The sequence below is a fragment of the Ovis canadensis genome, chromosome 8 (assembly GCF_042477335.2).
Source record: "Ovis canadensis isolate MfBH-ARS-UI-01 breed Bighorn chromosome 8, ARS-UI_OviCan_v2, whole genome shotgun sequence".
In the NCBI taxonomy this organism is placed as follows: Eukaryota; Metazoa; Chordata; class Mammalia; order Artiodactyla; family Bovidae; genus Ovis; species Ovis canadensis.
Genome location: NC_091252.1, coordinates 12,322,293 through 12,345,323, shown reverse-complemented (window position 1 = coordinate 12,345,323; position 23,031 = coordinate 12,322,293). Strand labels below are relative to the sequence as shown.

Genomic DNA, 23,031 nt, shown 5'->3' with positions numbered 1-23,031 from the left:
TCACAGGCCAGGTGCAAGTTCAGACGTCTCCAGGCCACCTGAACTTCTCACTAACTGCTTATAAATGTGGGAGGTTACTGTAACTTCTCTCAGGTTTCCCAAGATGCTGGAATGACTCAGAACTCAGGGTAGTGCTAGACTTACACTTTTATTTAAAATTGTATTAATCAGGATCAGCTAAACAAACAGACATTTGGTGAGGTCCTGAATGTAGAGCTTCGTGCACTCCTCTTCCCTCAGAATCGGGGCTTGTGGATGGGCTAACCAACTCAAAACTCACCTGCGCTTTGGTGGCCAGTGTTTTTATTGGGATTCCAGGAGAAGGCAGTGGCAACTCACTCCAGTACTCTTGCCTGGAAAATCCCATGGATGGAGGAGCCTTGTGGGCTGCAGTCCACGGGGTCGCTGAGGGTCGGATACGACTGAGCGACTTCACTTTCACTTTTCACTTTCGTGCATTGGAAAAGGAAATGGCAATCCATTCCAGTACTCTTGCTGGGAGAGTCCCAGGGACGGGGGAGCCTGGTGGGCTGCCATCTATGGGGTCGCACACAGTCAGACACGACTGAAGTGTGTGTCTACTACTTAGCAGCTGTAGCAGTATGATGAAGACAGGATTGATTAAACACTGGTGGTTCAGTTGGTAAAGAATCTGCCTGCAGTGCAGGAAACCCGGGTTCGATTCCTGGGTCAGGAAGATCGTCTGGAGAAGGGAATGGCAACCCACTCCAATTCTTGCCGGAGAATTCCATGGACAAAGGAGTCTGGTGGGCTACAGTCCATAGGATTGCAAAGAGTTAACACAACTGAGCGACTAAGACATGATTCAACTAAACCTCCAGCCTTCTCCCTCTTTGCAGAGTTTGAACTGGGCCAAAGTCCCAAGTCACATCTGGTCTTTCTGATGACTGGCCCCCTGCCTGTCCCATTGTCTTAGCACAAACTCATGTGAATTAAGGGGCTTATCAAAAACAGACTCTAATCAGCAGGGAAATTTTAAAGGATTTAGAGGCTCCTACCAGGAACCCAAGACAGAGATAAAACAGATTCTTAATTATCCAACACCAGGTTTTAAAAATGGTAGCCCTTGAGAAACCTGATAGTATTTTGTTTGCTTTATTTAATTTGAAGATATGCCATGGAAAGCTGAGATGACAGAAAAGTTGTTTAGACTTTATAGCTATTTAAAAGTTAATACATCATACAGTTTGAATTTTATATTTATGATTTTGTGCATAAATGTGTTTCTTTGTGAAAAAGGAGAGATGAGCCAGTAGGATTACATAGGATCCTTTCCAGTTTTTACAGGCTCACACTGTCTAATAGATGACCTTATAAAAAGATTTTTTTCTGGCCTGTGGTTGCTCTCTCAGACTCATTTTTCTATCTGATAGCAGATTATTTCAGAGTGTATTCACTTTCTCCAAGGAAATATACTTAGTTATGTTTTTCTCTTGCAGATTGATTATACCGGAACAGATCCTTCCAGTCCCTGCTATAAATGTTTGTCTCCGAATGTTACACCTTGTATTTGTACCATTAACTTCACACTGGACCAGTCATTTGAGGTCTGTATTCTAAGTAATGTCTTGGAAAACCCATGCTTTAAAAAATATTGATATTAATTATTTTTTACTAGTTATTTTCTTGTTGAGATGTCGCTTTAATTTATTGAGAGTCAGTACACTTTTGAGGAAGATTATTTTGTTTAGTTAGCGAATTATGCTGTCTGATAATTAAATGCATTAATAGTTTATTCTAATTGGTACTTTATAAGCAAAATTTGAAACCTATTTCTGGGAAATTTTATAACTGTACAAATCACTTTTGTATCAAGATTCTATCTACATATGTTTGTATTTAAAAAATTATTGCTCAAACTGTGTTGACTGCTTTTAATACCAACAGTTTTTACTTTAGAAAATAAATACTAATTCACACATTTAATTGCATCATTTTTTAATCAGATCTGATGCTTTAACCTTTAACATAAGTGCAAACACTTAGTAAAACCTTACTGACGAGCAGTTAGAAAACTCTCCACAAAGTGTGCAATATGTGTGTGTGTGCGCGCGTGTGTGTGCGTGTGTGTGTGCGTGTGTGTGCGCGTGTGTGCGCGCGTGTGTGCGTGTGTGTGTGTGCGCGCGTGTGTGGTCTGTGTGCTTTTTGCATTCACACTTAGCTGTCATTCTTGGAAATTGAGCCAGATGGTGAAGGACACACAGATTCAGACTAGTCATGGCTAGACCAATTTATGCTCTCCTTTACCTGGAAATTGAACTTTTAAAATGTACTGTTTTATTCTTCAGGGAGCAAAACTACTTTAATACAGGCCAATTTTTTGAACTTTTGTAGCTATGCGTTAGATTTTTTTAAAGGTACTGATGACTTTTGAAGTCCCTGGTAGATGGTTGCCATCTAGTGGTTGTGGATGCTCTTGCACTGAGATAATGGACAATAAAGCTCCCTTTTTAAAAATAAATTAGGGAGAAGACAGGAATTTAATTATTTTGTTTTAGCAGAAATAGCATAAATGTAAAACATCAGAAAAGTTTGATTGTTTTTAATGTGATGGACAAACTATAAAAATGCATTAAGTTCTGCTTTTGTCAAAACAGGCAGAATGAAAGACATGGATGAGACTTATAATGATTTGGAAGCTCTATTAGTTTCCTCTCCCATTCGGAAACACTTAGGGTTTCAGAACTTTTCTTCCGTGAAGGTGATTGTCCTCAGATTCATTTTTTTTGTGGGTTCTGTGTTCTTTCACAAGCCCAAATTTGAATTGGACTAAAACCTTTTCAGAGAACAGAAATCAGCCAACAAAATAAATGAATAAATAAATAAAAGGTTTCTATGTAAATGGTTTCTGTATATAGACTGAAAAAATTTGCATACTTGACATTCAAAAATCAAGCCTTGAATAAATGATTGTGTATTTGAAAACAGCAAATCAGATAAAGCAAAATGTTATTGAAATCCTTTTTCTTTTCTGAATTCCTTTTAATCAAGGATAGATTACAGATTGTAGAGGTAGCAATGAGAAAGGAGAAAATAGCTAATGTTTTTGCCATCTCCAAAAATCTTAGTCATTTAAGATGACTACATGGCATCTTCTAAATAATTATAGTGTATATAGGTTACTCTTCTTTCCTAGGATTTTTCCAAGTTGATTCCACTGCATACATTAAAGTATTTTGCTTGATTATTATAAAATGACTTCTGTTATCCTTGCTAATTATAAATTCGTTCATTATTAATATTACATAATATCCTGTTGAAGAATTTACTATGTCCCAGTTCAAGTTCAGCATTTATTTTGAGCAATAAATGAAAGCTTGACAATTATATCATTGGAAAGTTGATGCTAGTTGGATAAAGACCAATCTGAATTACAGAAAAAATTTTAAAAAGTTATTTATAGATTTTAATTGGAAGATAATTACTTTGCAATTTAAAATTGAAAGTAGATCAAAGTAGGCTAATAGATTTCATGAGAGCTTTTTTATTTGTTTTAATGTAAATAGATATCTTTGAGGTCTTTCAGGGTATTTCAAAGTTTACTCTTGGATTTTTTGGAGCATGCTTTCTTTAACTTTATTTCCAGTTCTGGCAGAATTCACCCCGGTACCTGTTTTAAGTTATCATTGTTCTGAACTAGTCCAAATTACATAGTTTTTATGTATGCATGAAACTTTGTACTTAATAGTTTTATATGAACATTTTTTCCCTTTCTCTAGGGCAATGTGTTTATGTATTACGGACTGTCTAATTTCTATCAAAACCATCGTCGCTATGTAAAATCTCGAGATGATGGTCAACTAAACGGAGATCCTAGTGCTTTGCTTGTAAGTAAAGTGACAGAACATGAAACTGGTGCTTTAATAACTAAGAACATGTGATAATTGTGTTGTCTCATTTCAGTGGGATCTGTCAGTTCTCATTTCAGTAAGAAATGATAGATATTAAAATGTTAAATTAAAATATTGCTTGTCATTTTTCATTTGTTCAGTGAGGTTTTTACTTTAAATTATTTTCTCTGGAATTTGCACAGGTTAATGATTAAGAGATTAATGATTTCTTGAGGCCAGAGGACACATTACTTCCTGCTTCTTTCTCATAATATCATTGGGATTTTTGCTTTGTTAACTCCCTGGCCTCAGCTATAAAGAACCTGCCTGCTAATGCAGGAGACACGGGTTCCACATCCTGGGTTGGGAAGATCTCCTTGAGAAGGAAACGGCAACCCACTTGAGTATTCTTGCCTGGGAAATCCCAAGGGTAGAAGAGCCTTCGGTTTAGTTCAGTTGTTCAGTCGTGTCCGACTCTCTGCAACCCAATGGACTGTAACACATCAGGCTTCCCTGTCCATCACCAACTCCCGGAGCTTGCTCAGACTCATGGCCATTGAATCGGTGATGCCATCCAACCACCTCTCCTCTGTCGTCCCCATCTCTTCCTGCCCTCACTCTTTCCCGGCATCAGGGTCTTTTCTAGTGAGTCAGTTTTTCCCATCAGGTGGCCAAAGTATTGGAGTTTCAGCTTCAGAGTCAGCCCTTTCAATGAATACTCAGGACTGATTTCCTTTAGGATTGACTGGTTTGATCTCCTTGAAGTTCAAGGGACTCTCAAGAGCCTTCTCCAACACTGCAGTTCAAAAGCATCAATTTTTCTGCACTCAGCTTTCTTTATGGTCCAACTCTCACATCCATACATGACCACTGGAAAGACAATAGCTTTGACTAGACGGACCTTTGTTGGCGAAGTAATGTCTCTCCTTTTTAATATGCTGTCTAGGTTGGTCATAGGTTTCCTTCCAAGGAGTAAGCATCTTTTAATTTCATGGCTGCAGTCACCATCTGCAGTGATTTTGGAGCCCCAAAGATAAAGTCTGTCACTGTTTCCATTGTTTCCCTATCTATTTCCCATAAACTGATGGGACCGGATGCCATGATCTTAGTTTTCTGAATGTTGAGCTTTAAGCCAACTTTTTTACTCTCGTCTTTCACTTTCATCAAGAGGCTCTTTAGTTCTTCTTCACTTTGTGCCTTAAGAGTGATGTCATCTGCGTGTCTGAGGTTATTGATATTTCTCCTGGCAATCTTGATCCCAGCTTGTGCTTTGTCCAGTCCAGCGTATCACATGATATACTCCACATGTAAGTTAAATAAGCAGGTTGACAATATACAGCCTTGATGTACTATTTTCCTGATTTGGAACCAGTCCATTGTTCCATGTCCAGTTCTAACTGTTGCTTCTTGACCTGCATACAGATTTCTCAGGAGGCAGGTAAGGTGGTCTGGTATTCCCATCTATTTAAGAATTTTTTGACAGTTTATTGTGATCCACACAGTCAAAGACTTTGGCTTAGTCAATAAAGCAGAAGTAGATATTTTTCTGGAACTCTCATGCCTTTTCAATGATCCAGTGGATGCTGGCAATTTGAGCTCTGGTTCCTCTGCCTTTTCTGAATCCAGCTTAAACATCTGGAAATTCAGTTTATGTACTGTTGAAGCCTGCCTTGGAGAATTTTGAGCATTACTTTACTAGCATGTGAGATGAGTGCAATTGTGCAGTAGTTTGAGCATTCTTTTGCATTGCCTTTCTTTGGGATTGAAATGAAGAGTGACCTTTTCCAGTCCTGTGGCCACTGCTGAGTTTTCCAAATTTGCTGACATATTGAGTGCAGCACTTTCACAACATCATTTTTTAGGATTTGAAATAGCTCAACTGGGATTCCATCACCTCCACTAGCTTTGTTCGTAGTGATGCTTCCTAAGGCCCACTTAACTTCTCATTCCAGGATGTCTGGCTCTGGGTGAGTGATCACACCATCATGATTGTCTGGGTCGTGAAGCTCTTTTTTGTACAGTTCTTCTGTGTATTCTTGCCACCTCTTCTTAATATCTTCTGCTTCTGTTGGGTCCATACCATTTCTGTCCTTTATTGAGCCCATCTTTGCATGAAATGTCCTTGGTATCTCTAATTTTCTCAAAGATATCTCTAGTCTTTCCCATTCTATTGTTTTCCTCTATTTCTTTGCATTGTTCACTGAAGAAAGCTTTCTTATCTCTCCTTGCTATTCTTTTGAACTCTGCAATCAGATGGGTATATCTTTCCCTTTCTCCTTTGCCTTTAGCTTCTCTTATTTTCTCAGCTATTTGTAAGGCCTTCTCAGACAACTATTTTGCCTTTTTGCATTTCTTTTTCTTGGGGATGGTCTTGATCCCTGCCTCCTGTACAATGTCACAAACCTCCGTCCATAGTTCTTCAGGCACTCTGTCTATCAGATCTAATCCCTTGAATCTATTTGTCACTTCCACTGTATAGTCATAAGGGATTCAGGTCATACCTGAATGGTCTAGTGGTTTTCTCTACTTTCTTCAATTTAAGTCTGAATTTGGCAATAAGGAGTTCATGATCTGAGCCACAGTCAGCTCCGGGTCTTATTTTTGCTGACTGTATAGAGCGTCTCCATCTTTGGCTGCAAAGAATATAATCAGTCTGATATCGGTATTGACCATCTGGTGATGTCCATGTGTAGAGTCTCCTCTTGTGTTGTTGGAAGAGGGTGTGTGCTATGACCAGTGTGTTCTCATGGCAGAACTCTGTTGGCCTTTTCCCTGCTTCATATTGTACTCCAAGGCCAAACTTGCCTGTTACTCCAGGTGTTTCTTGACTTCCTACTTCTGCATTCCAGTCCCCTGTAATGAAAAGGACATCTTTTTTGGGTGTTAGTTCTGGAAGGTCTTGTAGGTCTTCATAGAACCATTCAACTTTAGCTTCTTCAGCATTACTGTTTGGGGCATAGACTTGGATTACTGTGATATTGACTGATTTGCCTTGGAAACAAACAGAGATCATTCTGTTGTTTCTGAGATTGCACCCAAGAACCGCATTTTGGACTTTAAAGAGCATGGTGGGCTACAGTCCACAGGGTTGTAAAGAGTTGGACATGACTTAGCGACTATACAACAAAAGCGACAGTCAGTCTGTAATGGAATTTTGATGAATGTAGCGTTCTGGGAATATAATTTGTTCTGTTGGGTTTATTCATTATTATTATACTGGGTAGGAGTATGTAAATAAACTACTTTTAATTTCTGAGATTATGTTTTAAAATCAGACATGTATGCTCTTTGTTTTTTACCCTGTGGGACACCTAAGTACTAAAATCCAAAGGGTGGGTTACTGAAAAACTGTCTGAGGAGCTTTTTGAAAATAGAGGGTCCAGAATTCTCCTAAGTCTTTCATGTCTACATCTACAGGGTTGGAGCTCTAAAATGTCTATTTTTTACAAGCTCCCCTTCTGATGCTCAGCCGGGTTTGGCAACCTATGGACTAGGTGATCTTAGGTTCCTGACTGTTGTTCAGCTTCCATAGTAGTGGTTGGTGCTCAAGTATTTTATACTGTTGCTGTCAGTGCAGCAAGCCTTAGGAATCCCACGGTAATTTAAGGATTTCTTAAAAACAGTGACTCTCTTAGAATGCAGTTTAGAACCATATTGGGACCAGAATGGTCCTGGTAAATGTATAATTGCTCTTGGTTATCCTTCTCAGTTTTATTGCTCTTTCTTGATGTTTGGGATCTTAGGAAATAATAAGTCTATTAAAGATTCCAGTTAGTTCCGCAATAGTTTGCAGTCCATGTGGGGGTTTATGTTGTGAGATCCACAAGTCCAGAGAAGGTGATGTTCCGTGAGACACACCAGGTACTCAGAATTTGTTGATTGGGTGTGTGTTGAAAGACCCAGAAGTGGTGGTTGATTTGCAGTTCTTTTATGTAGATAACACTCTTCACAGAGGGCAAAAGAAGCTGAGATTCTTTTCTTCCAAACTTCAAGCAAAGTTTTTCAACTAAACTTAGGATTTTCTGTAAAGGGCCAATAGTAAACATTTTAGAATGAAGGCAGCCATAGACAATACTTAAGTGAATGGGTGTAGCTGTGTTCCAATAAAACTTTATTTACAAAAACAGGTCTTGGGCTGAATTTGGTTTGCAGGCTGTCATTTATGGATCCCCAGACTAGACCAAAATATGTGATTAAGACCAGATGGCTTTCAGAAATTTTAAAGATGTTCAGAGTAAACAGATTGAAGTGTAAGTTACTTAACATCGTGTGTAAGGCCCTCCACAATCTCGTGTCAGCCTACTACTCCAGCTTCTTTGGTTTTATAGTCTATCCTTAATGTCCCTTTGGCTTGGCTGCCCTGGGCCATATATACTATTCCATAACTATGCCTGGTGACACACGTAATCGGCCCATTTTGACATTTACATTTCATTTGTCTAGACTGTGGTTTTTACTCTTTCCCTGGAGGTCCTCTCATTTCAGGCCTGCTGTTTAGTGTCTCTGGATGCAACTAACTTCTTTCTGTGTGTACTTCATTCATACTGTGTTCATATGTCATTTCATACCTTACTTAACACAGTCTCCCCGTATCATCCACTCTCTCTTCCTTTCCAGGCCGTTCCAGCAGTTCTGCGTAACTGCTAGAGTAATCTTTAAAAAAACGTAAATACCATTTCTCTGCCTAAAATCTTTCAGTGGTGTTTTTACTCAGGATGGTCTGAGCTGTGCACGACTCTCCAGTCTTATCGCTTTCTTTATTGCCCATACTCTTAACTACATTCCCCCTTGACTTTCTCAGAGATACCAGGTTCTTTCTAAATGGCGTGTGCTGTCCTGTCTGCTTCAGGCTCTCTTCTGCGTGTTCTTCACGTGGCTGTCTCCTGCTTGCTTCAGGTCTTAACTTTGATGAGAAGGACTTCCCCGTATCATTTCTTTACTTATCTTCTGTCTTCCCAACCACACTGCAAGCCCATGAGAGCAGGGAGCATGACTTTCTTTAATCACCATGTACCAAGTACCTCTATAGTGCCTAACACATGAGAGGCGTTTACTAAACATATATGGAATAAATATAGACACTTTTGTCATGGCTCTCATTTCATATTATAGTTGGTTGTGTTTGGGTTTGTTTCCCTTGTTACATTGTGAGTTGCTGAGAAGCAGACTTTTTTTTCTTCCATTTTTCCCTTTCTAGCACCTTTCATGGTATGTGGTACATGTTAGGTACTCATTAAATGGTTTTTCTAAGCCAGTTACTACAAAGTATGTAACACTGCTTAGTTCAGTACCTGATGACTAGGTAGTGAATATTTTCCTTTCTTTTAAAACTTCAGTAACTAACTTAGTAGCTAGAAGACGGTTCTTCAGGATTCAAGTCCACCATCTCCTCTCTGCTGGTTTTCTAAATGAAGTTGCTCTTCCACTCCCTCCCTCGCCCCCCAGGAGTTTAGTGGTTACAATATATATATATGTCACACTGAGAGTTTATCTACCTTTTTTTCTTGAAATCACACTTTTAATCAAAACAATCAAATAATAATAGGCTAATTATATGTTGTTTATCTTCATAGCCTTAGAATAATAACTTTATGAATGTAGATGGCATAGGGACCGAAAAGCTGAGAAGTCAAATATTAAAGAGACTTTATGAGATTTCTGCCACATTTCTTTAACCTTCTCCTGTCTTTTTCACTCCTGTAGTTCTTTTTCCAGTGAGAGTGTAGATATAAGACAACATTGGTGATAATGACATAGCCCTAGGACGCTAGGTTCTAGTTAATTTCAAACTGAGACTATCTTGGTTTATGTGTTTTGAGACATGGCCTAATGTGGCCTTGGAATCGCAGAATAACTCAGACATATACCTCACGTTAGACTTGGTAGAATCTCTAGATTAACTCTATAATTTATATCTTTCCTTGAGATCTTTAGTGGGGACTAAATCAAAACTGAATCTGGAGGACAGGTGAATTGCTGTTTGCCTTGTCAACATGTTCGCTTTCTTTAACCTGGATGCACAATTTAGAGAAGACTGCTATATTCTGGGACTTCTTTTCCTTCTCTCCAGTCAGCCAACCCTCTTCCCTGCTCTCCCTTCCTTCTTTCCACAGGATTTAATTTGGGGATTTAACTCCAAATTACAGAATTTGAAATTATCTAGTTGAACATGTTCTTTTTTGTAAGTCAGGCCCAGATAAATCGAGGGACTTGCCTGAAGTTACACAACTAAGTACATTAGCTGGAACTAGAAGCTCCAGTCTTACATCCAGTTTAAGATTCCCTTCATTACGTTATAGCTGGATTGACAATAGATGGCTTCTTAATTTTTCTTGGGTTGAAAACTGTTTGTAGTTATTATTTCTGTGTTGGTATGAAGATGTTTTAAAATTTCATTTTGACATGTGTCTGTGTGACAAAATATATGTAGAGATTATAAAGCAATAATGTTAAGGAATATATTTTGCGTAGTTAAATGTGGTATTATTTATAATCTGTCTATAGGGTAGACACTCTATGCATTGCAAATAAGAAATGTGTAGGCACTGAATTTTTAATCAGTAATTAAGGCTAACTGATAGTCCTCTCAGAGGCCTGGATAATAATTTCTCTCTTCTTTCCTTTTGAATATCAGAATCCCAGTAAGGAGTGTGAGCCTTATCGAAGAAATGAAGACAAACCAATTGCTCCTTGTGGGGCTATAGCCAACAGCATGTTTAATGGTATGATATAGAGATAAACAAAGATTATATATAGTATACTATAGTTAGGAATATTTGTATAATCTTACAGAAATAAGAATGGACTTAGCAACTGAACGGGAACATGAAATTGTAAAATTCAACAACTTTAAGATAAATATATAATATTAGTTATGCAGTGGGATATTGGAATGCTTTATGACTTTCTTTTGTGAATTCTTATATTTTAAGAATGAATTTATGTCTCTGAGAAGAAAGAAGTAGAGACGTTCTGCTAACTTCTGGTTTCATGTATGATAAACCAACTTTGAATATTTATACCATTAAAAAGGGGCTACAGCTCTGTCTGATAGGAATATAATATGAACCATAAATGAGAGACATGTATATAATTTTAAGTTTTCTGATAGTCACATTAAAAACAATAAAAAGTTAAATTAACTTTAATAATATTTTATTAAACTCAGTATGCCCCAAATATTATCATTTCAGCATGTAAGTGATGTTCAGTATATAAAGTTCTTAGTGAGATATTTTATATACTAATTTTTTATATAAAATCTTTGTCTGATGTATATTATATCCTTATAAAACATATTCATTTGGACAAGCCATAATTTCAAGGGGTCTGTAGCAATATAGCCAGTGATTACCATGTTGAACAGTGCAGATAGAGAATTTGATAAGCCAGAAGCTGTTTAGCAATGTGTGTTTTTCTTTTTTAAAGAATAGGAGAGGCAGATTTACCTTGCAACTTGTTTTATTTGTGTTATTATTAAAACATTTGACCTTATCACATATCAGCTAGCCATGTAGGAAAATGACTTGGAACTGTATTGAGGGAAGGCAAGTTCATCTAGGATCATGAAGTTACCATAGTTAATTCACATGGAAATAACCGAGAGAGCAGATGCACATCATGTGTCTGCTTTGTTAAAACTGCTTTGGGGAACAAATACCAGATCCTCATTTCTCATGGAGTAAAGCTGTTACTGTGGATTTTCAGTAGATGTTTAGTAATATCTCTATTTTCTTGTGTCCAGATACACTAGAATTGTTTCAGGTTGGCAATGCATCTGATCTTATGCCTATTACTTTGAAAAAGAAAGGTATTGCTTGGTGGACAGATAAAAATGTAAAATTCAGAAATCCCCCTGGAACAGATCCCTTAGAAGAACGATTCAAAGGTAAAGTATTACTGTTATCCCTTAAGACATAATCTAGGTATTTTAATGAAATACCTAAAATTTTCTGTCTTTAGGATCTTAAAAAAGTTTATGGTTTTTTAAAAACAACTTTTCTTCATGTCAAATTAGGTAAAATATGTAGCATTTTCTAATGTGTTAAAATTCTAAAGGAAACATATACTGTTCATCTTGAATTTCTCTGGTATTTTCTTATGTGTTTCAGCTATAATCTTTTAAAGTTGTAAAAGTTTATTTTAAACAAGTATTTATTTAAATTTTATAAGTCCAATTTTTTTTTTCTTTGCTTCCTTTATTTCATAAAGTAATGTTTCTTACCATTACATCTTTGCATTAAGTCTTCTGCCTTTTGGTACATACTCAATAGCCTGATATCAATCAAATCTTTGTAATTATTTGTTAAGGTTTTATGTGAGGAATTGATTTCTCTTTAGATTTTAAGACTTAGAATATGACTATATTTCTGTTTTTGCACATAGGGAAAATATTCATATTGTATATCTTTGTTTTATCAGAGTGTGACTTTTCATTGAAACTCTTAATAAAATTGAGTATTTTGTCTCCCCATTCCACTCCCATCTCTCCTTTTTAAGGCACAACGAAGCCAGTAAACTGGGTTAAACCAGTTTACATGTTGGATTCTGACGAAGATAATAATGGCTTCATAAATGAGGATTTTATTGTTTGGATGCGTACTGCAGCATTACCTACTTTTCGTAAGTTATATCGTCTTATAGAGCGGAAAAATGATTTACATCCAACATTACCAGCTGGACGATACTATTTGAATATCACATACAGTATCCTTTTTTGGCCAAGTACACAGATTCAAAGAATCTGAAAGGAGTACAGTCCAACCTCGTCTCAGTTACGACGTGGCATGCTACTTTGTACTTTAGTTTTGTTCACTGCATTTTTATAAAGGAGTATATGTATAGGTATGAGAAAGTCTCTTTTAACTTGTTTCTTCTGGAAACATATTTAATTTCTGTATACTTTGGACTAGAATTCAAGCATATTATTTGGTGAAAAGTGATCAGGGGTTCCCATATTACTTGGTAGATTATTTAAAATGCAGTGCTAGATTTATTAATAAGTTAGATATTTTTATAAGAGAGATTGTAATTGAGTTTAGTGCAAAGGCTAGTAAGTATACCTAGTGCTTAGCAAATAAGTGTTGGTGGTACTGGGCTGTTTCAATTTTTTTTTTCAAAAATATTTTTAGATATTAAAAATGAATTTGTTACTTCATATCAACATAATTATAATGATTCTGTTTACAGTACCAAAGCTTTTTTTATCATTAGCTGTATTGTTCTACCTTAATAATTTAGGCAGACTTCTAAGTGCTGATAAATATCATTTATTTCATCTTAACTCTTTGTCAGTTATATTAAATACTTTGCATATATTATTTATTTCAAGCATTGTGAATCATCTCCATACTGTAGACAAGAATACAGGAACATGGAGCCTTTAAGTAACTTAGCTGAGATTATACAAGTAGTAGAAAAAGTGGGGTTCAGAATCAAGCTGCTGACTCCAAAGGCTGTTGACTTTACCATCAACCACCACTGTAGGCTGCATCCCTGGCTGGTTCACTCAAGTAGTCAGACCTGTCCATATCAGCCTGGGTGCAGAGTCTTTCCTAAGCTAGAAATATTGGGCACTAACTTTTATTTTAAACAAAATCCTTATATCTTTTAACCTCTAGCCCATTGCTTGTATATATCGTGGATGAAAATAGCTCAGATATTAGCATTTAAATGTTTGCTGATGATCTTACATTTTTGATTTTTCATAACCCAAATTATGATTCATGGGGTTGCAAAGAGTCGGACATGACTGAGCGACTGAACTGAACTGAACCCAAATTAGCTATAAATATATGCTTTCAATTTAGATTCATAAATGGTTGAATTAATAGACCTCATTTCAAAGCAAAGATCTATTTGGGTCCTTAGTCTTTTGATTTTGTACCTCAGTACACACCTGAGCGTGACCGGATAGTGACAGACTGAAAGTGCCCAAGTTTTGGAAACTCTGCCTACATAGCTGCAGTTTTAGACAAACAGACTCAATGGCACCCCACTCCAGTACTCATGCCTGGAAAATCCCATGGAAGGAGGAGCCTGGTGGGCTGCAGTCCATGGAGTCACTAAGAGTTGGGCACGACTGAGTGACTTCACATTCACTTTTCACTTTCATGGATTGGAGAAGGAAATGGCAACCCACTCCAGTGTTCTTGCCTGGAGAATCTCAGGAACAGGGAGCCTGGTGGGCTGCCGTCTGTGGGGTCGCACAGAGTCGGACACAACTGAAGCGACTTAGCAGTAGCAGCAGTAGCAGAGAGAATAAAATGACAACCCACTCCAGTGTTCTTGCCTGGAGAATCCCAGGGACAGAGGAGATAGTGGGCTGCCGTCTGTGGGGTCACACAGAGTTGGACACGACTGAAGTGACTTAGCAGCAGCAGCAGAGAGAATAATCTTGAGGCTGTAGCCAAAGTAGAGGGCAGCCTGCAGCCTACAGCACAAGAAAGGGAAGGCTTTGGAGCACTCAGGGTTTCTTAGTTGACAGATAATTTGCACCAAGAAAACTGTTAGGGGAAATGTAGACTGTTTTGAAAATCGGTAAGACAGAAATGAGACCCGCAAAACATCAAGGGTTAATTATCAAAACTGAGTCTAAGGTGGGGAACTAGATATTAGAATTAAGGTAGAAGCCCCCTTTTGAGGGTTTGGCTATTCAGAAACTAGCTTGGGTGATTTGATACCACATCCCATAGAGTATTGGGTTAGTTAGAACTCTTGTAATTATTCCTGGCTTGGGTTGCGATTGATTTAAGAACTAGTAGAACTGAGCCTCCCATTAGAGTCACAGGGCCTGTCTTCCAGGCTGGGAAGCAACAGAAGCTGGAGAAACAGATGGGAACTCTCACACTTGATTCAAAAGATGCTTCTGAAGAAGTTGTGAACCTTTTGCTTAGGGACTTAGTTCTGTCTTCTTCTCTGCCCTAACTCTTGCCAGAATCCTGGAATTGGTCCATGGATGTAGCTCATCCAGTGTGTCGATGTTCCATTTCTTCCTTCATTTCCACTCTATTTTAGCCATTGACTGTGTGGCACACTGTGAGTTTTCTCATTGCTCCAAGTCCGCCATCTAAAACTTTAGTGTCATGCTTTTTGTCTTGTGCTGAGCCCTCCCACCTTCTCAGAACGACACTCTTGCTGCACATGCGTTTTGAGCTCAGTGCTCAAAAAGTGCCCCAGTCCCTTCATTCTTCCCATTTCTCCTGGTCTGTCAACCTCATTTTCCTCTATGGGTTTCATTGCTGTTTATCTGAAATATTTTTTTTTTTTCACGTTACAGGCCTTTTACCCCCTCCTGTGTAATGAGAACAGAAATATCTGAGAAATGAGAAATGATGTAACTCTTAAATTTAGTTGCTTTTGCTTGTAAACTATATTGGCTTCTACTACTAACAGTTTGTGAAATCAATCCTTTAGGTTAATAAGTACATAATTATTTTGTGATTTAGAACATATGAGTAAGGTATCTATCATAGAATTATGCCAATGAATTACAAGGAATTAAATGCCAACTTAAGTTGTATTTTAAAAATCAAGTAACAAGACATGGACGTCTTCCTATACACTCTTCAGATTACCCTGTACATTCGTTTGATGGACGGAAGCGGATGATCTTGAGCACCATTTCATGGATGGGAGGAAAAAATCCATTTTTGGGGATTGCTTACATCACTATTGGATCCATCTCCTTTCTTCTGGGAGTTGTACTGCTAGTAATTAATCATAAATATAGAAACAGTAGTAATACTGCTGACATTACCATTTAATTTTATATTCTGAAAACAGATTTACTGCATGTGCATCAAGGCCAGTCCTGTTCAACCTAGCTTTCCAATGCTGATGTTCTGGTTAGTATGTCATTTTTGAAGTTGGCACATAACATTTTTTAAAAAGCAGTCTTTGTCTTCTGCTTCTTCCTTATGGATGACTTACGAAAATATATGACGGGTATAAACAGATTCGCTATGCTGATCATATCAACACTGTAACTGCTGAAACGGCATTGTGATGTTTCTTTTGTTGGGACAGGCTGTGTGATGCGTAGAGCCTCTTTCATGTGAAACACGTCTGCTGCTTATATGTTTATGCTGTGTTGATGATAATATATTGACATGTGATACTGTATCTGTGTGCCTGTTGTGTGAAGAATGGGATTACAAGATGTATGAGTATAACGACTTGCTAACCTTTCAGGATCCAGAGTTACAAAAAGATGAAGAAAGACCAAATCTAAATAAAACACTTCATCATTTTCATGTGTCATGTGTAAAGACTTCAAGTACCATCTTTGTTGAGGTGATTCCTGTATTCAGCTTATCCAGTACAGTTGTCAAGCTTAAATTTGATTTCAAAGGACATGCTTAACCTGGCTAGCATAGGAATTAATGCTCGTGTCTGAAGAGGTCAGGTGGATCTCAGGAGAATTTAAAATTCCACTTTCCATTTTGGCTAAGATGTTGCAGTCAGGAAACTCATCTTACTTGGCTCTTTTTACATGTGACCATTTCCCTTGAAGCTTACACTTCATCAGGGATCCAAGAATATAGGTGAGATGGGAAAACTTCTTGGCAGACCTTGTCTTCTGTCTCAACTATAAACCAGGTATAAATGTTCAAAGGAGACTGTTTTCATTCTTGTGGTATGTAACATTCAGAAATTTGCTTCAGCATTGGAAATACCTCAAGCTGTTTTTAATTTGCAGGTAAGTGTTTTGACCTAAGTACTAATATTATATTTCTGAGATTTTAGAAAACAATAACCTTTATTTCCTCTATATTTCATCCAGTTTTTACATGTAGGTCAAATGTGGATGCATACAGATGTTCTCTTTAGTTACAGCACCAATTGTTTTGGTTGGTTTTTCTAAGACGTACTTTCAAAAGAAATTCTTTAAATTTCCTAATTAAATTCTGGAGATTTCGGAGTCTGTACACGATAAATTATAATATATGTGCTTGAAGTTATTTTATTTTCTATTAACTGGAATTATTTTTAATATTCCTTCTTGAATAAATGCTGTAATTTGTTTGCTATGGAACTGATTCTTGAATGTAAACTTATTTTTTCACATGCATGAAATGTATGTCTTAATCAGAGGTGGCTTAATTGCATTGAAATGGCTATTTTTTTTAGACTAAAATAACTCATGTTTGTATAGAAAAATGCCTGTTTGAATTAAGAGTTTGTAATGGTTTCCTTTGGTTATATTTTAAATCAAAAGGTCTGTGTAATGTATCAATTTTGACTACATTTTTTAAAAAAAATAATGTAATGGTAATAGTAGAAATGTGCCACACTTAAGTTTTGTACAATATGAAATTCAGTTAAAAGAACCTGTAGTTCATGCTTAACAGAATATTACTTGCATGAGGTACTTAATGTTTGGTTATCCTGAAATTTTTGAGTGCATAGGGTATTCTTTGTGTAAAACTGTTCTTTGTCAGTCCTTCAGAATATGGTTATTTATTCTGATAATTGACCCTTTTGCACATGGCAGTCTATTTTCTGGGATATATCAATAGGGGAGAGGGCTTCTCCCAGTATTTGCAGATTGAGTTTGTGCTGTTTAAGGACTGCCATCCTGCATCTCTTTTTCTAACTGGGGGACCAGGATTGCTGCTACAGAAAAGTCGAAGAGCGTCTCCAGCCCTTTGTCATCTGTGGTGAAGATGGAATCTTAAAATATATTTGGAGTTTTATCTGTTTTTACAAATACATTGATGGCCTAAGTTCTCCCTTGTCTGCTGCCATTTGAGTTGTAAGGGATTCCTGTTGCTAAATACGAAGAACGTGGAACACTCATGGCCTCTGTGTCTGGGGGAAGGAAGGAAAACATTTCTTTCTTATGGGCTTTATGCTCAGTTTTTGGAAACACCAGTGTCATACTCAGCTTTCAAAGAATCAGAATGCATTTTAAGACAACTAGGTTGAGTAGAAGGCATTGAAGAATACATTAACTTGCTGGAAATAATTGTGATACATGAAGTTCCCAATTGATGGAATTATTTAATATGTAAAAACTAAGAAATTTCTTTGAAATCATAAAGCAGTTTAAAAATGAATTGGTAAAAATAACTGTACTACCTAATAGAGAATTATTCAACCAAGAGAAGAGTCAAGTGACTATTATTTGTTTATTGGTTGGTAACAGTTTATTTGTAACCTTGATTATATTGAAAGATAACTTGCTGTTAGTATATTCTGTATTAATAAAAATGAAAAATATTAATTTTGCTATGTTTTAAGTGTCTTGCTAAAATAACAGTGCCCAGTATTGTTAATATTTAGCTCTAAATTTTAGCCCAAGCTCAATGAGTCCAAGTTTTAACATTTCCATGCCTAGATTTGATTGCCATCTGTATGTGTATTAGTCACTCTGACAGCATTAATTGCAAGATATATCTACACTACTGAGCAGCATCTGTTCTTAGGAAGTGGTCAGATTATAACCTCAGTTATAGGCAGACAGTCTAGATTTGGTATTAGAGCAAGGGAAATTTTTGGTAAATAGAAAATGAAAAACTGGTAGGGAGGCAAGGGAGATGAAAATAATGAAGAAGGTAGGGAGGGGGCATAAGAAATGAAAAGCCAGACTAGGAAAGATGAGCAGCTGAGAGGTAGGCTTAATGGTTGCTGTTAAGCCTCTCATCTCCTGTCTTCATGGAGACACTGCCTTCGTATTACTCTGTCATCCTGTGCTGGTTAAGCTGCAGAATTCTGTTCTTTGTGAACCTGGTTATTTTGAGGGGAGGATGGAGGGAGTAAGGAAGTGCTGTTTCAAGGAGAATTTGATGCATAAATGTAGTATTTGGATAATTTAGCAAAATGTATTAGAGCTGGTTTCTTGCCCATGCCCTTCAGTAAACACAAAAATCATATTTCCCCTAATGTCATTTGAAATTTCAGAATAAATATGTCTAAAATCGAGTCAGACCATGGTGACCTTATTTTCTTTTATATATCTAAAACTTATCACACTAATGTACACAGTTAAAAAAATATCTGAAGGCTTTAAGATGAAAAACAGCAGTACCTGCCCCAGCTTTTCTAGGGGTGATCACTTTGACTTCAAAGGTTGTTACTTTTGGTATTTGTCTTGATGTATCTAAGTAACATGTCTATTCTACTATTGCTTGATTTAATAACTTGAGACCTTATTGTCTTCTTGATGCTACTACCTGATGATTTAGCTCACATACATATTTCCCCTTCTATTATATAGTTATAATATTTAATAAACACATTAACTGTTGTTTAATTATGACTTTAAAAATATTGTATTCAGTAGAGCAAAGGAGAGCACCAAGATTATACTTTGTACACTTTATTTTTCTTGGAATTAATAATCATTCTACTTTTTTAACATTTACGTAACTTTCTGGAAGCCTGTCTTAAAATTTTTCTAGCTTTTCTGGCAGGTCCATCATGTACTCATTGTTAGTCTTTTGATGGGTTTTGTCTCCAAATATCAGATAACCCGCTTCCCTGTTTTTACGAGGAAGGTCTGTCCTGTGTGTGTCCTTCTCTGCCAGTCTGTGCTGGTGGTGTTTTGGTGAGCTGCACAGCTGTTACTCCACGCTCTCATTGCACCCTCCTGTGTTGGATCTGCTGTGGCCTAATTTACTCTCTTGTTTACTGGAGCGATTTTCAGTTTTTCATGTAGGTGAATTTCCTCCTATTTCTAGCTAGTCTGAGCAATGTATTGTGTATGAATGGACCCCAAAAACTTATTGAAAGCTCTTTGTGGGCTAGTGCTTGACAAGTGATGGCCTCCCTAGCATAGTGCTACTCAGAACTGCCGCTCATGATAAAATGCTTAGACAAGTAATAAATGGTTGGCAGGTCAGCAACTGTAGGTAGATTGAATTTTGAGAAGCGCTGCATTAGGGAACGACTGTCAGGGAGCCAGTCCTTTGCCTGGAGGCATTTTCTGTGGGACTGTTCAGTTTTTCTAGGGATGAATTCTCTAGTCTTCTGCAAAAGGAAGGGTTGAAAGAGGATCTGTCTCTTACTGCTCAGAACTCTCTGCTTCTGCCTTGTCCTCCCCCTCAGTTTCTGTTTCCACTTCACATGTTTCTGCTATACCTGTCCCTTTGTATATGCTGTCCACCTAGTTGTCTCCCATTACTTTTTCCAGATAAAAATGCTCTTGTCTTCTGCCTGTGGGAGACCTGACGGAGGTGAGAGGTGGTATTTGGGCGAGAGGCAGAGGGGTGGAGATCTTGGGGACTGGACCATTCTGTTGTGTACAGTTTTCAGCTACTCATTTTCAGGCCGGTCCCTTGACTCCACTCTGCTGTAGCTTCTCCTTTCAAGTCTGAGCTTCTCAGGGGTTTGGGAACCCATCAGCATGCTTCTCAGTGGCATCCGTCCCCTTGTAGTCCCTTTAGATAGTGACTCCCTCTGTCCTGCTCATCCATATTCCATCTCCTTTCTGTTTTCCAGAAATCTGTTGAAATTGATTTCTGTTTCTCTTCTCTTTACTCTCCATCTTTTTAGGCTGTATTTTTTAACATGTTCTTTAGACTGCCATTACTTTTTGTTCTTGTACAGTTTTGTGAATTTTAACACGTATAGATCTGTGTAACCATCTTAGAATACAGAGCAATACCACAACCCCAGTCTCCTTTCTACTGTACAGCTTTATAGTCACCCTTGCCTCCACCCATGATCCCAGGCAACCACTGGTCTTTTTTCCACCCCCATTGTTTTGTCTCCTGAGATGTCATAAATGTATTCATATGTAACCTTTTGAAGCTGGCTTATTTTATTCAGCATAATGCCTTTGAGATTCACCTAAGGTGATGTATCTAAAAATATCTCTTTCAGTTCCTTTTCTTTCATTTTACTGGAGTGATAAACTTTTGGGGCCGATCCACTATCTTAAACTAGAACCACCTTGAAGTACATTTTGGTGATTTTATTGTGTTTTTAAATTAATGTGAGCTTATCTGTATGTCACAGGCTTTTCTATGAAAGGGTGATGTGGAAGAAGACTGAACTCACCGTACACCACTTTTACTGTGAAGACTGATATGCCGCTTTCTGCATTTCTTGTCCTTTGTTGACAAGAAACACAGAAAAAAAAAATAGCTTTACAATTACATGTCAAATAACAGTTGAATCAGTGGTCTAAAATAATCCCTGGGGTGTGTTGTCTTCCCTTTTTCACAACAAAGCTTGTAAAAGGGAAATTATATTTTAATACCGTGTTCAGCTAGCCTTTTGCCCCACTGTTGCACTGTGGCCTCTTCACTATCAATCTGCGTCTGAAAGATTCTGTAGAATAATACAGTTTTTACAACCAGGCTGACCTGGCTCTTAAATATATAAACTGTATCTTTAGATAATTTAATCTCCTAAATCATTTACTTATCATTTCCTTGCCAGTAAAATGGGAGTTTTAATACCCATTTGACAGATTTTGATTTGAAGAATAAAGCAAGTGATAGATGATAAGCATTTAGCACAAAGTATAGAAAAATGGCACTCAGGGAACAACTTTTTGTCAAATCAGCTGAGCCCATCCCATCCTAGCCTGGGCTTTCTCTTGCCATTACTCGATGTGGTGAATGGTATGAACAACCATCTTAAGAGTTAAGCCAGAAATCTGCTCACCTCCCCAACTTCCCAGTCTGATAAATCACTACATTCTATTGATTTTTGAAGGTGCTTCCTCATTGTTGACTCTAACCCATCTTCTAACCTACATTCCTTTAGCTCCATCTCTCTTGCTGCTGACGTCAGGTTTTGTTTGGATTTCTTGGATTACTGTAATGTGTTAGTCCCTTAGTCGTGTCTGACTCTGTGACACCTTAGACTGTAGCCTGCCAGGCTCCTCTGTCCATGAGGATTCTCCAGGCAAGACTACTGGACTGGGTAGCAATTCCCTTCAAGTGCTTGCTAATGGACTCTTTGTCCTAGTAACTCATATCCAATCCAGCCTTTTCACTACTACCAGAATGATCTTGAAATAGAGTTCTGATTCTAAAGCATTTGCCATTTAAACCTTTAAATGTCCTGAACACCTTCAGAATAAAATCTAAAACTCATCATTAAAAATCTCCTGTCTTCCACGATTGCCTCACATTTCCATTTGTCCTACCAAACCAAACTACTTGCATACCGTTCCCCAAGAGATCTGTTCATCTTTTCTTCACCTTGCATCTGCTGTGCCTTCTACCTGGATACTTTCTCTGTTGATCCATATCTCCTTTCCAGCATTTCCTCCTGTGATAATAACTCACATTTACTGAATTGTATCATTTAATCTTCACAGCCACTTGATGATGGGTACTAGTATTTCCATTTTACAGATAAACAGGTATGAATAATGAAATTTGCCTTCCTTCATATTACTATTCAGGGCTCCCCTCATAGCTCAATCGGTGAAGAATCTGCCTGCAACGTAGGAGATCCAAGTTCGATTCCTGGGCTGGGAAGATCCCCGGGTTGGGAAGATCCCCTGAAGAAGGAAATGGCAACCCACTCCAGTATTCTTGCCTGGAGAATCCCATGGACAGAGGAGCCTGGCAGGCTACAGTCTATGCGGTTGCAGGAGTCAGACACGACTTAGCAACTAAAGAGAGAGAGATTACTATTAAATGACAGATCTAGGTTCTAACTTCCAGGTTCTTAACTTGTAATATTTTTTTTTCTCCACTCCCATCCAGGCCTCTGTTTTACAGTTCTTGTAGCAGATTATGCTTGATGATTATTATACCTGTTACTAATCATGTTTTTGCCCCAAGTGTGGAATGACTTTTAATCTTTTCCCCATTTGTTTTAATTCTACCAGACTTTGCTAATATTCAGCCTTTTAAAAACGTTCCTAAGGAACAAAACTTTACTTGAGTTTCCCGTAGCAACCCGGTATCAGTTACCAGAGAGTCATTCTGTCTGCATCATAATTTACTCTTAAGTGTATGTTATCTTTGTAATTATTAAAGGTCGGAGGTGTAAAGTTATCCCGTGAGCACATCACAAAGTGTTACCTCCATAATAACTTATCGGGGGTAGCAAACAAATATTGTGGTTTTATGAAAGTATTTTTCAAACATAGGATTTTAGATCCGAGGATAAAGATCATTAGCCCAATCCCTAACTTTGATGATGAAAAGACTGCAGCTTGCAGTTAGAGAAATTATTTAATAATAATACAGTAGTTGAGACAGCCAGATGT

The 23,031-nt window shown here is 37.6% G+C and overlaps 1 protein-coding gene across 1 annotated transcript in view; it reads left to right on the top strand.

Annotated features, from left to right (window-relative positions):
* TMEM30A (transmembrane protein 30A) overlaps positions 1–18,776 on the top strand; it is a 39,949-nt gene extending 21,173 nt beyond the window's left edge. Inside the window, exons 2-7 of the mRNA XM_069598019.1 lie at positions 1,461–1,568; positions 3,741–3,848; positions 10,486–10,573; positions 11,596–11,739; positions 12,351–12,557; positions 15,423–18,776. Of these exons, the coding sequence (XP_069454120.1) occupies positions 1,461–1,568; positions 3,741–3,848; positions 10,486–10,573; positions 11,596–11,739; positions 12,351–12,557; positions 15,423–15,616 (849 nt within the window). The 3' untranslated portion in view covers positions 15,617–18,776. The remainder of the gene's footprint in view (positions 1–1,460; positions 1,569–3,740; positions 3,849–10,485; positions 10,574–11,595; positions 11,740–12,350; positions 12,558–15,422) is intronic.
* The last annotated feature ends 4,255 nt before the right edge of the window (positions 18,777–23,031 follow it).